Source organism: Garra rufa, chromosome 1 (assembly GCF_049309525.1).
Source record: "Garra rufa chromosome 1, GarRuf1.0, whole genome shotgun sequence".
In the NCBI taxonomy this organism is placed as follows: domain Eukaryota; kingdom Metazoa; phylum Chordata; class Actinopteri; order Cypriniformes; family Cyprinidae; genus Garra; species Garra rufa.
Window position 1 is genome coordinate 84,459,419 of NC_133361.1, and position 19,812 is coordinate 84,479,230.

At 40.9% G+C, this 19,812-nt stretch overlaps 1 protein-coding gene and 2 non-coding genes across 3 annotated transcripts; all 3 read right to left on the minus strand.

Annotated features, from left to right (window-relative positions):
* Positions 1 to 2,427: 2,427 nt before the first annotated feature.
* On the minus strand, positions 2,428 to 2,500 carry trnak-cuu (transfer RNA lysine (anticodon CUU)). The gene has a single exon. It is a non-coding gene; the product is annotated as a tRNA-Lys (tRNA).
* Positions 2,501 to 3,358: 858 nt separating this feature from the next.
* Positions 3,359 to 3,499, minus strand: LOC141283564 (U4 spliceosomal RNA). The gene has a single exon (XR_012338171.1). It is a non-coding gene; the product is annotated as a U4 spliceosomal RNA (small nuclear RNA).
* Positions 3,500 to 10,422: 6,923 nt separating this feature from the next.
* Positions 10,423 to 17,318, minus strand: LOC141325926 (uncharacterized). The gene is made up of 2 exons (XM_073834650.1): positions 17,020 to 17,318; positions 10,423 to 12,677 (listed from the first exon to the last, which is right to left on the minus strand). Exons 1-2 carry the CDS (start codon positions 17,273 to 17,275, stop codon positions 12,160 to 12,162), a joined length of 774 nt encoding a protein of 257 aa, XP_073690751.1. The 5' UTR covers positions 17,276 to 17,318; the 3' UTR covers positions 10,423 to 12,159.
* Between the last annotated feature and the right edge of the window lie 2,494 nt (positions 17,319 to 19,812).

The window sequence follows — 19,812 nt, forward strand, 5'->3', positions numbered from 1 at the left end:
AAGAAAACATCAGTAATATTGTAAAATGTCATTACAGTTTAAATTTATAGTTCCATAAACTTTAAATTTAAATTATTTCTGTCATCAACACTGAATATTTAACTATCATTTTAGAAATCATTCTAATTAGCTAATTAGCTAATGTTGGTCACAGTTGTGCTGCTTAATGTATTTTTTTTTATGTAATCTGTGATACTTTTTTTTAGGATTCATTGAAGAATAAAAAGTTCAATAAAGAACAGCATTAGAAATAAAATAGAAAATCTTCTTTAACGATATACAGGACTGTTCAAAAGAGAAATTAATGCTGTTCTTTTAACTTTTTATTCATCAATGAATTCTGCAAAACATATCAGTTTTCATTTAAAAAAATAAAAAATAAATACAAATATGCAGTACAAGCTATTTTGCTGTTTTTTCCAGTATTTTTGATCAAATAAATGCAGGCTTAAAAGTCACTTCTTTCAAAAACATTAAACACAGTCATGTGTAAAAATGTTTGACAAATAATGTACACACATACATATTCTACAATGAGATACAGGTAACTTTACCTTCTGGTAGAGGTTGTACCACTTCTGCTGCCGTGGTGCTGGTCTGTTGCCTCCAGACGGACAAACCCCAGAGCTGGCAAAAGTCCTCAACCTGGCCATCCACTCGCCATCATTGTGGCTCTTTGGCTTAGTGCTCATCTAAATATAATAGTGAAATAATAGTTAGTAATGTGCATTTTTGCAAGTATTGGACAACTACACAAACATTTTTAATTTATTTATAATGATACAATTATATATATTCAAGCTGACTAAATAATGGCATCCATTACAACAATAAAACATTATTTTATTACTAATAAAGCAAAATAAGATTACACTTTATTCAAAGGTGTTAAACTACAATTATGCATATAAGTATTTGAATAGTAAATTACCATATGCAGTTACTATAGGGGTAAGACTAGTGTTTTGTTTGGTTTATAATTAGTTGCATCCAATAATTTATAATTTACTGTTATTGCTATAGTAACTACATATAGCGTGTATAATGACAATGTTAAATAAAGTGTTACCCTCCCTTTATGTCTATATAACATTGTGTTTTCATTTTAATTATTATTTGTAGCACTTGCATCTGTGTTTCTACAAATGGTAATCCATCTGCAAACACAAAACTTGATTACTACAGTCACACATAGCAAAATCACATTACATTTTAATTAGAAATGCTATTTCTACAACAAAACATTTTTAAAATCCTAATCAAACTGAAAAAAAAAAGAATACATGTGTTTATTATGCAAAATTACAGGCAAATGGTGTTTTATATGTGAGGTTTTAGGCAAGTCATAAAAACCAAACATGATCATTTCACTTTCACATTAGTAAAACCATGGTGATTTTTTCATTCATGATTTTATTCATAGTAAGACTGTTTATATTGAGTTTAATAAGTAAGATTACAGGCAAACTGTGTTTAATATGTGAGATTATAGGCAAGGCATGAAAAGAAAACATGATTACTACACTTTCACTATAGTAAAACCATGGTAAATAAAGATAAACACAAGGAAAATGGGTTTTGTTTGTTCTGTTCATTCGGATTTTAATTTATAGTAAGACTGTGTTCATACAGTTGTAATCGATCAGCCAAAAACACAACATGGTTACTACGCTTCACTATAGTAAAAACACGGTAAATTGTCATAAAGAATGACTACATTTACAGCTGAAACACGTTTTTTTTCCCAATTAAATTGAACTTCAGAACGTGTAAATGGAGTTTAATAAGGAAGATTAGAGGCAAACTAACATTGTTTCATTCACAAGTCGCGAGTCAAAAGTTTATGAACACACAAAAACGGATGAACGACGGACAAAAACGTAACGAGTTAACAATTGAGAACACTGTAAACACATATGAAGAAAGAAGCAAACATTTATTACTTACTTTGAAAAGTTATTAGATGTTCCGTTCGTCTGATTTTTTACATGAATTAGAATGAAGCTAAGCGCGGTGGGTGGCAGCGTCCATTCTCATTCGGCAACGCGATTGGCTCTCAACAATGGAGCGCGTGCGATGTGATTGGCGCCTCGTCCATTCTCACAATGGACGGCGAGCGACGCGATTGGCTCTCGTCCATTCTCACAATGGACGGCGAGATCGGCGATTGGACGAGGAGACGGCCGCGGAAACAGACGATCCTGCTCCAGGTAGCGCCACAGAGACAGCCGCTGTTGCTTGCTGCCGCCGGATCACCGGTGTAAAAGCAAGGGTTAGGGTTAGTGATAGGGATTAAAATTGCTCGCACTAACAGCGACATCTGTTTTGAAAGATGTTTCCGGAGCTCGCAAAATCCACTCAGCCTGCGCGGCGAATGGGCACGCTGGAGCCCTCCACCCTTTTGGGAAGAAAGAGAGTCAACAGAGGCGCCCAACGTGGGGCTCGAACCCACGACCCTGAGATTAAGAGTCTCATGCTCTACCGACTGAGCTAGCCGGGCTGGTCGTGGGCTTCTTCACCGGGTCGGACCCAGTTTTCATCGGCCCCCAAATTACACAGGCGAAACGGAGGCTCTCGCGTTGTGCGAGACTGTCGAGCCCTCCCCGTGGGTAGGGCTTAGAGCAGGCTTAGAGTTTTCTTCTGTCGGTTTTGACCCAATCTGTTTTTGGGAAGCGCAGTTTGACCCAGCAGTGCGGGCCAACAACACGTTCTGTTTTGCAGCGTGAAGGCGGGTCAATGCTTTGGACAGCGTATGGTTGAGATGTGATTTTCCACCAATTTGGGGCACCTTTCTTAAGGAAATCAAGGATGATTTCATGGGAAATGGCAAACTGCTGTAGCGTTTGGCTAACAAGCCAAAGCTACAAAGGATGTACCGGTGCCCCGTCGTCCGAGCAGAATCCACATTCGGCCGTAATCGGAGGTTACTACTAACGTTCGATTGTGTCTCATAGGGAGTTTGACGCAGGGCCTCAGTGGAAAACAGGCCCTCGGCGGCTGAAACAAAAGACGAAGAAGGCATCCACATGCACATGGTTCAGGAGCGTTAAACAAAGAAACCACGCAAGATGACGAGGTGGTCCAGCGGGTAAGGCGGTGGAAGGCTAATACATTGTGCTCGACATGCACTGGAAGCTTTAGCGCCAGTGAGAGCCCACCGGACCAGACAGGCCCAACCTGTTTACGATGGGTATCGGTGAGCTGTAATTGCGCTGCAGTTTAACGATACCTGTCTTGAGAACATATTGACAAAACAACAAGCCTTCTGGCTCTGGCGCTCAATCATCAGCAGACACCCTTTCGACGAGAAACAAAACCTAAACGAAACAAGGCTATTTTTTCTCAACAATACTCTAAGCCTCCAGAGAGGCTAGCAAAAATTGCCAAAGCTGACTGTATTTCAAGTCATCCTGGCGGGGTATTGGGTAAAGTTTTCAACCAGCAATGATCGCGCCTCGGATAAACCTCATAGGCTACAATATTGCCTCTGCGAAAGAATGCCGGCGACGGTCGTGACCTTTGCAGGCACCTACGTGGATGTGAACCGACAAGGTGGTAGCAAGCTTTAAACTGCCGCACAAACAGTCTCCTGGCACGGGTTGCTGCACCGTGTTTCTACGGAACAGATTAGAGGTGTGTAAAAGACGGCTCATTCACTATTCCCTCTGTGCTCAAAACAGCCTGCTGAAAGCACAGCAGCAGCAGCTGAAAAGGTCCGCAGCATGGCCTCTCTCAGTCAGCAAGGGGGCGGGGAGGCCGAGTGGTTAAGGCGATGGACTGCTAATCCCATCCTTGTCGTTCGGTTCCTTTAGCACTGGACCTTAATCTAGGTCCTGGGGACCCCATGCTGAACTTTTTGTGTGTCCTCCTTATCTAACACACTCAGTTCAGTTCTTTGAGTTCTCTACTAATGAGCTGATGATCTGAATCGGGAGTGCTAAATAAAAGACGCCACGTAATACGACGAGGTGGCTGAGTGGTTAAGGCGATGGACTGCTAATCCATTGTGCTCTGCACGCGTGGGTTCGAATCCCATCCTTGTCGTTCGGTACATTTAGCAGTGGTCCTGGGGACCCCACTCTGCAATTTTTGTGTGTCTTCCCTATCTGACACACTCAGTTCAGTTCACTGAGCGCTCTACTAATGAGCTGGTGGTCTGAATCGGGAGTGTTAAACAAAAGGACCGCGCAAAACGAAAGGTGGTCGAGTGGTTAAGGCGATGCAAGGCTAGTCCGTTGTGCTCGGCACACCTTGGTTTGTGTGGGTTCGAATCCCATCCTCTTCATTTGATGCTTTAGCACCACTGAGAGCCCACCGGAACAGACAGGCCCAACCTGTTTACGATGGGTAGCGGCGAGCTGTGATTGTGCTGTAGTTTATTGATACCTGCCGCAAAGTCTTGAGAACATATTGACAAAACAACAAGTCTTCTGGCTCCGGCACGCTATGATCGGTGGACACCTCTTTGACGAGGACCAACAACCAGCCACGCCAATAAAAGGAAACAAAACGAAGCAAGACTATCTTTCTCAACAAGCCTCCAGAGAGACTGGCAAAAATTGCCGATGCTGACTGTATTTCAAGTCATCCCGGTGGGGTATTGGGTATTGACTTTGTGGCAACATGGAACTTTTGCATCTACATTAATATTAGTCTGTTTCTTCTTATTCTGAGGTCACCGTAGCCACCAGATCCATTCTGTATTCCGATCTGATGGTCACTACAGTCCCCCGGTTCCAGTCCGTACCAAGAGCAGATGGTGGATCAGCACCTTCAGCCGAATGTCAGCGGATACTATGTCAACTAGATGAGCCCCAGAGACAGATCATCAGTAAAGAAGGCATCCACATGCCACAGCAAACTACTCGAGCTGGTGAAAATGTTCACCAAATGCCAGCCGCTGAATTCTTTTAAAACAAGCCAGCTTATTGAAGGTGCACAAGATAAACGCCCTGAGAAAGCTGTGCCTCGCAACCCTAAGAATGGCATAGGCGTTAGTGGACACCTGACGCGCGTGCAAAACTCCGGCATTTCACACGTCCCTGGGTGGGCTCGAACCACCAACCTTTCGGTTAACAGCCGAACCGATTGCGCCAAAGCTGGGGAACAATAGTCTGTTAAGGGGGGGGAAGAAAAGGAAGGAGGAGGAAGGAGGGGAAGGAGGGGGAAAAAGAGAAAAAGAAAGAAAAAAGAGAGAAAAAAGGAAAAAAATGAGGAGAAAAGAAATGATCACAGGCTTCCCAGTTCATATTACACTGTTGCCATACATTGAAGTATTAACTGAATCCTTTATTTATCAGTAATTATCACATAAATGATGTCCAAATGAATGAAATTATTATTACAAATGACAAATTAATATTTTATTAGATTTATATGGCAATTTACTATGCTTCAGTATTTGTATTTCATCTTTGAAGGCATCTCTTTGTGCCAATTTTATGAGCGTGATGCTTGCATTTCTCATGTCTTCAACATTTATGGGTTTAACTTTCTTGTCTCTCGCTAGTTGCTGGATACGAGCGACAACTTTCAATACAGTGTGCCATTTCGACAATCTACTGAATCTCTCTAGAAAATGATCATCATCATTTGCTACATTTGTTTGTAGCACTTGTGTTGTCCTGATTTCAGGGTCGCCAACCAGAAGCTCAGGAGTTGTCTTTGCTGTGACAATTTCTCTTTCCCAGAGAAACTTCGTTCCAGTGAGCCAATTTGAAGTGATCAGCTCTGACACCTTGAGGCCCCTGGAAGCGTGATCTGCAGGATTTTGTTCGGTGTCTATGTAGTGCCACTGTTCAGGGTTAGTCGCCTCTCTAATTCTTTGGACTCGATTCGCTACAAAAACGTGAAATCTACAGGCTTCATTGTTAATGTAGCCTAAGACTACCTTTGAATTGGTCCAGAAATATTCTTGGTCAATTTTGAGCTCCAGCTCCTCCTTTAACATGCTACTGACTGCTGAAGAGATCACCACAGCTGTTAACTCAAGCCTGGGTATAGTCACGATTTTGGTGGGCGCAACTCTTGCTTTGCCAATGACAAAAGAGCAGTGCACTTTATCTTCACTCAACACTCGAATATATGAGCACTGACCATAGCCATGGCTACTCGCATCTGAAAAGTGATGGAGTTCGATCCTCTGAACAGTCCCTAGGTGTTCAGGAGCAAAACATCTTGCTATCTGGAGATCGTGCAGGTTCTTCAATTCATTTAGCCAGCTACTCCATTGCGGCATTAACTCTCTGGGAAGTGGGTCATCCCACTCAATGCCCCTTTGGCACATTTCCTGTAGTACTTTCTTTCCTAATAGAAGGAAGGGAGCCAAGAATCCTAACAGATCAAACACAGATGCGACGGTTGAGAGGATTCCTCGCCCTGTTGCTGGTTTCTCATCCAGTGTTACTTTAAATGAAAAGGTGTCACTATTTACACTCCACTTTACTCCCAACACAGTCTGGACTGGGAATTCATTTGAACCAAGCTCCACATCCTGAATTTCGCTGGCTCGTTCACTGACAGGGACAGACTCCATAACCCTTTTGTTGTTCGAGATGAACTTGTGTAGGCGCAATTTCCCTTTTGCACACACATTTCGGGCTTCTTGGACAAGTTTGATAGCAGTGTCCACATTTTTCACACTAATGAGCCCATCATCAACGTAGAAATTAGTTTTGATGAAACTGGCTGCTGCAGGATACTCTCTTTCGTTTTGACATGCAAGATACTTCATTCCGTAATTCGCGCAGCCAGGAGATGATGCTGCTCCGAAAAGGTGGACTTTCATGCGATACTCCTTTGGCTCTGATCTTGTATCGCCATTTTCCCACCACAGGAACCGTAAGTAATCTCTGTCTTCCTGGCTTACATGGAACCTGTGAAACATCCTTTCCACATCACAGATAATGGTGATTGGATATTTGCGGAACCTGCAGAGTACGCCTCATTGTCCATTAGTGAGATCTGGTCCCGTTAGCAAGTGATCATTCAACGCCGTGCCACCATATTTAGCAGAGCAGTCGAACACAACTCTAATTTTCTCTGGCTTTCTAGGGTGATATACCCCCTGGTGAGGAATATACCAGACGTTTCCTACTTTGGGTTGGTGTTCAGCGCTCTCTGCATCACCATCCTTGAAGACACCTTCCATGAACTTTACATAATCATCCTTGAATTTCTGGTCTTTCTCAAATCTTCCTTTCAGACGCTTCAGTCGCACCAGAGCCAGCTGCTTATTTTCAGGTAACTGTGGGCGTGTCTTAAAGGGGAGGGGCATCTCAAGGTGTCCCTCTGAATTCTGATTAATTTTCTCATTTAGAAGTTGCGTGAACTGTATATCATCTTGTGATATGCTCCTTTCCCTTGGGCTTGTATCTCTAAAGTCTGATTCAAGGGCTCTGATGACTGAGGTAGGTGTCAGTATCGGGAGTTCCTTAACAGATACACGATGGCACAGGCCTGTAACTTCAGTCGACTTGGCAAACTGCGGTGGACAGCCAACTATGCTCCAACCCAAGTCTGTCTTGACTGCAAATGGTTCTTCATCACCTCCTGTGATGACTTGGCGTGGTGCCAAAGCTCTTGAGCAATCATAACCTATCAAGAGTCCGACCTTACAATTCAGCAGCGTTGGAATTTCCTGAGCAATTTCATTCAGATGACTCCACCTTCTAGCGGTTTCCGGAGTAGGAATGTGGGAAAGTTCAAGTGGAATGAAGTCTCTGGTATAGGCAGGTGGCAAACTGATTAGGCCATGGGAGTGAAACCCCCTAACTCTGAGCCCACAAACTCTTTCACTTTGAACAATTGAATCCTTTCCCATCATTGTGGTAAGCTTTAACTTTACTGGCTCTGAAATCACCCCCATCCTCTCACACAACTCTTGATCCACAAAGGTGTTGCTGCTTTGCGTATCCAAAAGAGCGTAAACTAAGGTCTCTCTATCAGGAGTGGAAGTTGAAGAAATCCATACAGGCACTATCATTGATGTACTCCCACCATCTCCACTGTCTACGCAACAGGAAAGAGAAGATGTGTTTTGTTCAGCTTGCATTGTGTGCGAAACTGTTACTGCTGTAGAAGAAGGACGGTCTTCATGAAGTGGTGTTGGATGATGTTTCTTGCATATACTACAAGTAGCTTTATTCCTTCAGTCCTTTGAATTGTGTCCTTTCCTAAGACAGCCAAAACATAGGTTATTGTCTTATATGAACTTTCTCTTGTCCTCCACAGACTTACTGGTGAACGTTTGGCATTTGTGGATGGAGTGGCTCTCTCCACAACACCTGCACGTGACTGGGTTTGAACATGAAGGCAGAGTGTTAACTCTATTGGATCTGTTAGAATCAACTGAGTTGCTTACTCCAACACTGTATGATTTTGACACTATTCTTGATTTATCTGACGCTTTCACATTAGTGATGAACGCATTAGCCTTTGAGCGCTTGACTTCTCTAGATGGCTTTTCTTCAGAGAGCTTCAGGGCGTGAAAGGATGTTACAGGGTTGCATGCTATTTCTGCTTCCTGTGCCACAAAATCAGCAAACTCCTTGAAAGTAGGGTACTCTTCCGCTCGTTTCAGCTGCATTGTTACATGCCGATTCCAACGAGACGTCAGCCAATCAGGTAGTTTTTGTAGCATTTTCTGATTTTCTTCACAGTCGTTTAACACCTGAAGCCCTTTGATGTGTGGCATAGCATTGCTGCATGCTGTCATAAAATCACTGAATTGTCTCAATTTAACAGACTCTCTCGAACCAATCTTGGGCCAGCTATTCAGTTTTTCTCTGAACGCACGCTGAATTACAAATGGATGGCCATACCGAGAATTCAGTGCTTCCCATGCTTGATCATAGGCTTCGTTGTCTTTTCTGTAGAAGGTTCCTTCCAACACAGATTGTGCTTCACCGCTGACATACTTTTGTAGGTAGAACAACTTATCGGCTGGATTTGTGCATCGCCGTTCTATTAATGCCTTGAAACTTGTTCTCCACTCTAAGAACTTGAGTGGGTCCCCTGAGAAAACTAAGGGCTCAGGTGCAGGAAGTCTGCTGAGAACCATTGTGTCATGTAAGGCTTGTACTATTGATGCTTCACCATTAGTATGGCTTGTCTGTTTCTCGTTATCTGTTTTGCATGCTTGTTCTTCTTTAATTTCCTTAGATGCTGCTTCTAGAGGACAATTGGCTACCTCAATGCTTGCTGCTATACTATCATTACAGAACTCACCCGAGTCAGCTTCTGAGTATAAGAAAGAGAGTCAACAGGGCCGCCCAACATGGAGAGTCTCATGCTCTACCGACTGAGCTAGCCGGGCTGGTCATGGTTTACTTCACTGGGTCGGACGCAGTTTTTATCGGCCCCCAAATTACACAGGAGAAACGGAGGCTCTTGCGTTGTGCGAGACTGGCTTAGAGCAGGCTTACAGTTTTCTTCTGTCAGTTTTGACCCAATCTGTTTTTGGGAAGCGCAGTTTGACCCAGCAGTGCAGGCCAACAACATGTTCTGTTTTGCCGCGTGAAGGCGGTTCAATGCTTTGGACAGCGTATGGTTGAGATGTGGTTTTCCACCAATTTGGGGCACCTTTCTTACGGAAATCAAGGTTAAATCTATATAAGGATAAGGATAAACCTTCTATTTTCGGTGGTCTTTTGCAAACACTAGATTTATATGTCAATTCCAACATAGGGAGTTTGACGTAGGGCCTCAGACTGCAGTGTTGAGGATGAGGTTCCAGTGTTACCACTTTTCCTGCCTAAACGAATCACAGGAGCACAGCTTGTAATGGACAGGATCTATTCCCCCTTGCAGCTCTTTCAGCTTATTTTACCAGCTCTGTGGTAGACACAATTGTAAAAAATACAAACGCCTTTGCAAGAATGATATCAGAGGCTGGAAAACGTTTCCTGTGGTTGCCTTTAAAAGCACAAGAATTTTATTCATACATTGCACTTGTGGTTTACATCGGGCTCCTTGGTGCCAAAAATATTGGTGATTACTGGTCGGGAAAAGAAATCTACCGCTTACCCTTCCCAAGATTGGTTATGTCCAGGTCCAGATTTCAGGCCATTTCCTGGAACCTGCATCTTTGTGATCCTGAGGGTGATCGAGAAAACACGCGAAAAAAGGGGATTCAAGCCTACGACATGACTTTTCAAAATCAAGCCCCTGTACGACAGCATCATCACAGCATGCAAAACTTGCTTCCATCCAGACAGACAGCTGGCAGTGGATGAAAGGATGGTGGATTGAAGTCATGTCAAGTTGGTGGATTCAAGTCATGTCAAGTCAAGTCAAGTCACCTTTATTTATATAACCCTTTTAACAATACAGATTGTGTCAAAGCAACTGCACAGTATTTAAACAGCATCAATGTGTGTAATTAACGCATTATTAAATTTATTAGTAAATTTATTAGTACATAATCAATTTTCAGTAAAAGGCAGTTCATCAATGAATTCAGTGATATCATCGTCCTGTTCAGTTCAAATAATATACGATATCGCTGAAAAAATTTCCCCAACTATGAAAGCCAGAGGCAACAGCGGCAAGGAACCAAAACTCCACAGGTGACAGAAATGGAGAAAAAAAACTTGGGAGAAACCAGGCTCAGTCGGGGGACCAGTTCTCCTCTGGCCAGACGAAACCAGCAGTTTGTACCAATGTCTGATTGTAGAGAACTCATCTGGATCCCGTGGTGTAGCACCGATGGCCGTCTAGTTTGGCGAGGTCTTCATTGATGATCCGTCTCTGGAGCTAATCTGTTTGACAACCTCGGCTATTAAAGTCATCTCCAGGTGGTGATCCATGATCTAAGCTGGGTACGGACTGGATCTGGGGGACTGCAATGACCATCTGATCTGGATACAGGCTGGGTCTGGCGGCTACGGGGACCTCGGAATAAGAATGAAACAGACTAATATTGCTCCTCCTGTGCAGGCCTGCTATTACAACCAACTTCCAGCATCCCTTCAGCTCAAGCTAGGCAATTTTTGGGGGTCACCTGGCTGCTGTCTTGCAATTATTAGCCTTTTTGGGGAGCATTTATAGAGTTTGGGCCAAATTCCGAGCACGGACCCTCTCCCGGACAGCACGCCAGATACGCCTACCCTTTTGCTCAGTTTATTACCCGTAAGAGTGAACTTTTGAAAGAAAGACATGAAATTTTTGCACTAAACTCACTAGGTGAGTTTAAGTTGTAACAATACCCCACAGAGCGCCAAATTCATTTGAAATGGGAGATTTCTTTTTTTTTTATGAAAGAATGTATGAACGTAGTAAACTCACACACAGCCACCATTTACAAACCAAGTGTATTAGACAAATAATAATTACAAAGTGTCAGAGCAAGTTAAATTAGTGCAATACAATGGTGTGTGTGTGTGTGTGTGTGTGTGTGTATAGTCAATTCAAGATGAAAATTTCAAGATGAAATTGGATCCCATTAAACTCCTGTAGAAATGATCATACAGCAGATTTAGGCCTTGTCCTGTAAGACAATACTCTAAGACCATTCCTAATACAATCCTTGAGGAATGGATCCAAGATATGATTATTACCTTCCACCTTGAGCCTTCCACAAAGCCGCCAATGTTGGTGGTAGAAGTGAGAAAGTAACTGACGTGTGCAAATTAAATCCATGCACACTGATGTTAAAATTCTAACAGTGTCTTTCATTTTGCTTCAATCAAAAAAACAGTGCACTTTCTCTGAGCCCTACCTTCAATTCATGATATACAAATGTGTAGTTCTTACATTGGAGACAGAGCAAACACATTGTCCATAGTCCATTTCATTCCTTACATGTTTATGCAGTAAGCTCAGCCAAACACAATATAGCTAGTTGACACGGTAAAGTGTACCATGGACAAAACACAGTGCTCTAAAATGTGTATTAGAATTTCTATCATTGTAAGAGCCCTGTATAGGATTCTTATTGGAATTCTTTAGGATTGTTTTGACAAGGGAACATTTTGCAGATTCTGAAAGGGGGATGTAAACTTTTGACATTAACTGTAATTGTAGTTGCAACAATGTGGTTCCCGAGAAACAAAGAGGTGTATTTTCGTAGAGTAATTTACAACAGCTTTGATTGTGGCCAATCAGAATCAAGGACCGGAACTCTCTGTTCTAGACAATTTGTTTGAAACACTGTCCATGCTAAGGGGATCTGTTAGGCTTCTCTTTATTGTGAATTTTCATGTGGTTGTCAAGGCTTCCTTTTTGACTGAAACTGTTTCCACACTGTTTGCATGTGTAAGGCTTCTCTCCAGTGTGAACTCTCATGTGAATGTTAAGGTTTCCTTTTACAGTGAAACTCTTTCCACACTGTTTGCATGTGTAAGGCTTCTCTCCGGTGTGAAATCTCATGTGTTTGTTAAGGTTTCCTTTATCAGTGAAACTTTTTCCACACTGTTGGCATGAGTAAGGCTTCTCTTCAGTGTGAATTCTCATGTGCCTTTTAAGGTGTCCTTGTTGTTTGAAACTCTTTCCACACTGACAGCAAGTGAAAATACTCATAGTTCCTGTCTTTTGAGCTGTTTTTTGTTTAGAAATCTTTTCAGACTCTAAGGAACAAACAGATTTTTCTCCAGATACGAAATTATGAAGATTCTCAAACTGATCTTTCTCTTCAGTTTCATTCAGTACTTCTCTCTCCTCTTTCAGCGCTGTTAGGTCTAAGTTGGAAAAACAAAGGGATAAAAGTTAACCCCAGTTTAATGGCACAAAGCAGTTAACATCACAACATGTAGATACATATAACAGTAGTTCAAACCAATAAGTGTTAAGTTTTCCACAAAAAGTAATTTACCATTCTATCTTTTAGGCCTGGTCCACACTAACGCCTGTTTCACAAAGCCAAAGCCTTTTGGAAAATCTATTTGTGGCGGCCAGTTTTGATATTGTGGCAAGTCGTCACAAATTTATCCATGTATGGGAAACACCACTTAAGCCAACTCATCACCTTAACCTTAAGTTGGGCTAGAATTAAATTAATGCCAAAGCTCAGCTTTTGTTTTTCATGCCCCAGTTTGAGAACCACTGGTCTATACCGTTCACATCTTAAAATACAGTACCTTGGTGTAAGAATGACCTACTGCTCCACTCTGATGCCTCCTGAACAGTGTTCATCTATTTATTTACTTGATTATATTGATATTATTTGAATTATTTTCTTCATTTCCTTTCTTTATCTGGTTATTTAGTTTATATATTTTGTTCCTTCTTCTTTCCCTTTTTCCTAATCTTCCTACTTATTCCCTTTTTTAACTTTATACATTTACAAGATATCAAGGTGTACATCTTATGCATTACAATCTTACACCTCACATAATTACATCAGAATTTAACTTCAATGTTAATGCTTTTGTTTTGGCTTATTTTGTGTTTGTTTTATTGTCAGACTTGCTGTATATTTTATTTATACTTATCTATATATGTATATACACATACTTTATATTACAGCTCTTTTCTCCTATTTTGTACTGTTTTTCTGTATGTCCTACGTTGTCTTACCCTGGAAATCCAGAGGTCTTGCGAGAGCACAATTTGAATTGTCTCTGCAAGACACTCTGGCATCGAGCAATGGTGCAGGTTACTGCAATACGTAAGCAATTGTGGGAACCAATCAAATCGGTGTATCTGATGCAGTGTTGTTTTTGACAACCATCTTAGATTTAGTCTTAGTCTTAGTCTTTTGGACTAAAATGGTTATTAGTTTTAGTCAAATTTTAGTCACTTCTATACGTGATAGTTTTAGTCCAATTTTAGTCGACGAAAAGTCAAAAAGGTTTTAGTCTAGTTTTAGTCGACGAAAAGTCAAAAAGGTTTTAGTCTAGTTTTAGTCAAAAAAAGGGGAAAAATAGTCTTTTAACAAATTAATGTAGGTCAGTAAGCATTTTGCTGTTGGGTAGTGTCACACTAATGCTAAAGCGGCTTGCCATACTAGTATAGCAAAGAGTATTTAATGCTAAAACGGCTTGCCATAGCGGCAGCTATTTTCCGGTTTTAATTGGCATGCACAATAGTGATGGGAAGTTCGGTTCTTTTCCGCGAACCGGTTCTTTCGGACGGTTCGTTTCAAAGAACCGGTTCAAAAAACCAGTTCACCAGTTCTTTTACGCTATGACGTAATGACGTCATTAACGTAATTACTATCGTCCCGCACCCATATACAGTTACATGCAGTGATCATATGAGTAAGTTTTACAAGTCTTGATTTAATAAATTATAAGATAAATTAATTCTAATCAGAAACACTATCAGCTTACTGCACATGCACAATCCATAAAGACTTTGTTATAAACATACGTTTCACCAGATCCCCTCATTAAAGTCCTCAGTTAACCGCGCTCATAGCATTAGCACAGAGACAGTGGTAAAAAAAGAACTAGTTCGGTTTGAGATGGAGTCAGTCATAGCAGGAGTTTGTTTGTTTGGCAGCTGCACGAGTCACGCATGCGCACAGTATCAGCTCATCGATTCTCGAATCGGACGCGTCCGAAAGAAACCGGTTCTCGTTCAGTGTACTGGTGATCCGACAACCGCTGCAACCGCTTCTTGAGTCGAGAATGAGATTGGAGAACTCACACAGAGAGTGACTGAAACGTGCCGCTTGGTTTGCTTGTGCAGTAGTTTGATTACTTCATTTTTAGCATTATACCACCGTTTAAAAGTTAAATAAAAATCTTTTATAATAATTTTTGTTTGAACATGGTTCAAATTATAGTTGTGTATTGTATCATTAAAACATTGTTTATTTAATACAAACACAATTTTTGCATGTCATCATTATCTTTTATTACAGTGCAGCTAATTCATAAATCACATGTTTTCTTTTAATCAAACTCATTTATTATGGTACCACGACACTTCCCTGACCTAGATCATAAAAACCCTTTTAGCCAATAACCTAACAGAATCCTTAAGTAAACTTTTAACAAAACGTTTAACAAAATAGACCAACTTGACTAACGTGCTTCATTTCATCTGGTTGAAAAATGACACGCATGCGCACAGTATCAGCTCATCGATTCTCAACTCGGACGCGTCCGAAAGAAACCGGTTCTCGTTCAGTGTACTGGTGATCCGAAAGAGAGCGATTCTCGTTCAGTGTACTGATGATCCGACAACCGCTGCAACCGGTTCATGACTCGAGAACGACAACCGCTCTGGCAGCTGCTCTGCTCATGCGCATCATCAGCTCTCTTTTCACAGCCGTTCAAACACTGTTTGAGTAACTGAATAACTCGGGAAATTGATTTATTTTGAATCAGAGGGAGTGTCGGGCACGTTAAAAAGTAAAAACCTTTAAGTAATTTGTGGATTAGTGCTTACTAGAGACACGAACCGTTTCAAACAATTCAGTTCGATTTGGTGTACTGGTTCAACCGGGTCACTAAGAAGATCCGGTTAAATTGAACGATTCGTTCGCTAATGCACAATAAGCAGAAATGTCATGCATTTTAAATGTCTGACGGACCACCCACTAACATTTTCGTCTATTCTCGTCTCGTCAACGAAAACTCACACACGTCTCGTCATGTTTTAGTCATCAACGAGCCATTTTTATGTCGTCATCGTCTCGTTTTCGTCATGAAAAAAGTGGTGTCAACGAAATGATTTCGTCATCGTCAACGTTGACGAAAACAACACTGATCTGATGTAGGCGGGCCAGAGGCGAGCTAAGCTGATGATGACAGCACTGCGACGTCCGAATCATGTAGTAAACTTTGAAAGATCGCTGTCGCTACAGATGAACCACAAGTTGTTTGAAACGGCTTTGGCCGCTACAATGAACGAGTTAGACTTGGCTTTCCATATAAAAGAGGAACAGAAAACCGAAAACTCGAATCGTTCCTTTGCAAGAAGGACGTTTTTGCTGTTTTGCCGACTGGATACGGCAAGAGTTCAATCTATCAGTTCACGAGTTCACGTTTACATATAATTAGCCGGAGAATAGTAGTGCATGTTTGGCGTGCTGTCCGGTGAAGGGCTCCGAGCTCGGGAGTGGCCCGAACCCAGAGTACGTTACCCTCCAATAGGAGTAGCGAGAACTCGGAGTGATGAGATGGGGTTGTGGAGGGTTACTGATAAACCATCGAGTGAATTGAGGTGAGTCAGCTGTATTTAAACCTATGGCGCTGATTGACTTGTGATGTTTACGCTAAGCATCTGACACCTTCTCCCGAACTTTGTTAATGAAACATCATTTAGCTCTGCTGGTAGCTAAGCGTGTATTGTTGTGATTGGTCGTGGCATTATCCAATTGCGTGCAGTTAGAGTTTCAAATGCACGCTTGGTGCCGCCCCTCGAATTAGGCAGTTTTCATTGCTCGATGCCAGACCCTTAATCTTAATAGATTAGGGTCTGGATTTTTCCAGGCTAACGTTGTCTTGTTCTAAAAAAAAGAAGGTAAATGAAATGATCTTACTAGAAGATATGCATGAAAAAGTGTAATCTGTTCCATTTGAATAAGTGAATTTAACGCTTTCTGACATTTCAGTGTGGATGAGAAACTTTTAGAAAATGCTAGTGTGGATAGAGAATATTTTAACACTAAAAGGCTGTTTTCAATTGTATCCAGATTAATTTAGACGTAGCCTAAGTGTTTACTTGTTTATTTGCTTACCAAATACTTTAAATTAACAAATGTAGACAGCATGCAGTAGCCAAATGTGATTACTAACATTTCAAGGTTTGCTTTGTTAGTACTTTTGCGTAAGTAGCCAAAAGTGCTATAAATCAATGGTTTTAATATTAGAAGCAGATACTAGGTTTAATGTAACAGAAAAAAATATAATTTTGATTTAGGTTAATTCCATATTATTGTTACAACTTAAATGCATGATGTCATAATAACAAATGGCCAATGTGAAAGCAAGATCTTCTCAGTTGCACTTGAAGGCAGCATTAGTATTTGATCTCAACACTTGATCTCAAAACATTTCTACACTCGTGTGACATTCATAAATATCATTCATTTTTGTAGTGACTTCAGGTTTGAGAATAAAAACCAACCTGTTTGTTCCTCAGTATCTTCATGTTTCTCTATGAATACTTCTTCAATCTTCATGTCTTCACTCTCCTCTTTGATAAACACCATCTTTGTTTGTTCCTCAGTATCTTCATGTTTGATGAATGTTTCTTCAATCCTCATGTCTTCACTCGCCTTTTTAATAAACGCCATCTTTGTTTGTCTCTCAGTATCTTCATGTTTGACTATGAATGTTTCTTCAATCTTCATGTCTTCACTCTCCTCTTTAATAAACACCATCTTTATAATATTGTGTCACATGGATCTCTGTTGATTCTCCAGGAGTTTTTCTGTGTGTTTGAACACTTTTTCCTGTTTCAGATGAGAATAATTAATAGACAGAAAAATCAATGCAAACACAATCTCTGGGTGCTTTTCAATCAGCTCCTAGTTCAGTAGTCAGTGCACTAGTAAGACAGTCAGAGAGTAGTTCAGTGTTTCCCCTACAATTATCTTAGGGGGGCGCCCCGCCCCGCCCCCTTGAACGTCAAGTTCATTTTATTTTCGACAAAGTGCCAGGGCACAATAAAAGTCATTTTAGGTTATCTTTCCTATGGAACAGGTCTATACATTGTTCTTTTATCAAACAAACGAAATAGCCTTATGTTATTTATCTTATTTACACGAAAACATGTCATTTCTGTCTCTACATGGTCACGCTTTTACAATGTCTCCTCCGCGAAAAAAACAAACCACGGACTGGATCGCGGACTCCATTCATAAAAAGCAAATCTACTATAGTGCGAAATGCCACGTAAATTTTTTTTTTTTTACTTGTTTTTTTTTACTTTTTTTGGCCATTGCATCTCACATGAACAGATAAACTCAATCTCCAAAGCTCTTGTGAATGTCACTTTTACCGTTTCATTTGAGAGAACTAGCATCATATCATACTGTACACACGATAGACTGTAATAAAGATGGACAACGCATCTCCGCTTCATTCCATATAGAAAAGTGAAGCCAAAACAACTCAATATGGCCGCTACCATCTTGGGAGAAATGACATCTTTTGGAGCCAGAGCATGCGCAGTAGAGATTCGTTTGAAGCCAGAGCATGCGCAGTAGTGTCGTGAGGCGGAGAGGCGCTATCAAAGCCCCGCCTTAACTCCCGCAAACCCAAACCCAAAGTTAGGCCTTTGGTTTTGTTTCATTTTAATAGTAAACCTCTGTTTGTTTATGATTATGAGACACCAAACCCCATTTTCATAGCATCAAATAACAACTTAAAAAATAAATTATTAGAAAAACGATGGAAACCATCTTTGGAAAAAAAATATTTGAAGTGTAATTTGATTATTTATTTTGGCTTACGTCCCATTAGATTACATGGAGAGGGCGGGGTTTATGACCTGTACTGCAGCCAGCCACCAGGGGGCGATCGAAAACTTTTGGCTTCACTTTTCAGGACACCTACGGCACACTTGGTACACGCTGGCTGTGTCCAAATTCAGGGTCTACATCCTTCGGAGGATTCATTTGAAGGATGTTACGTCACAGCGCCGCGACGAAGGCTGTCCAAATTCATGGGATCCTTCAAATGCGGCCCACAAATACGTCCTCCTTTTCCCCGAATTTGAAGGATGGGTCTGGTGGATCCTTTCCCGTCCTACCAATCCCATAATTCCTTTCGGCAGAGCGCTTCCAGAATTTTCAAATAATAGCGAACAAATCGAACGGTAGTAGTGATGTAAGTTTTAAAAAAACTGGCGTTTCTTGGTGTTTTTTGTTATAGCGGTTGTCTAGTTAGGCCTTTGGTTTTAGCGTTAAGCTTATTTTTTTTTTACATTTGTATGTCACTTTCGTAAACTGGCTTCTTTCTTACTGCCTGTGTGAATATCCCCTTACACACAGCTAATTCTTGTTAGTGATTGAAGCTGTTTTTAACGCTTTTAGGGACGATAGAGCAGCTCTTTTGTTTTGTGCAGTACAGATAACCTTACTTCTTGCTTAGCGCTGTCACGGTTGCTAGGCGACACGATATGAGCAACGGGGAAGAGAGGGAACTGAAAGAAGGGTAGGCTGTCCAAATTCACAGACTCCTACTTCCAGGTTTTGCGGTCTTCGGAGGACCCCTCCTCCTTCAACCTGGTAGGAAGGATCCTAAGGAGGATGCAGACCCTGAATTTGGACACAGATACAGAAACTTCACGGCAACCTGTCAAAATAAAAGTACGGTGTAACATGTAACAGAACAATATTAGTCTTGTATTACTTTTGTACAGTATAATGTAGGTTTTTTTTTTTAATAAACTATAAAGAACTTTCCCTACAGGTTATTTTTAGTTTTTATTGAATAACCTAGAGAGAACGTTCCCAGAACGTCATTACCATTTAAAAATATTAAAACTTTGCAGATGACTTAGATTTTTTCTCATTTTAAAATGTATTTTTTTCATTATAATCAAACTAGAACCTTATGTCCGAAATAATAAATGACATCAAAGTGTTTAACCCGCATTATAATGATAATATAATTTTGATTTTATAGTTAAATTAAGCCAAGGTTAAGTGTCTGAAAATCATATTATAAACTTTCTTTACTTCATCATGCGCTTTCTCCTGTCGTCAACATAAAGCGGCGCGCTCGCGTAATTTAAAAAATAACGGTCATTTCGTTTAACTGACTGACTAACGTTTGTTGATTAATCTCTTTTAGGAATAATTACTTTTAACTAATATATATACACGAGAGTAAATATTGTTATTTTAGGGAGATTTGACACGTCTTACTGAAGAAAACATAATGTTAACCAAGACTTTTCGTTTAGTGACCA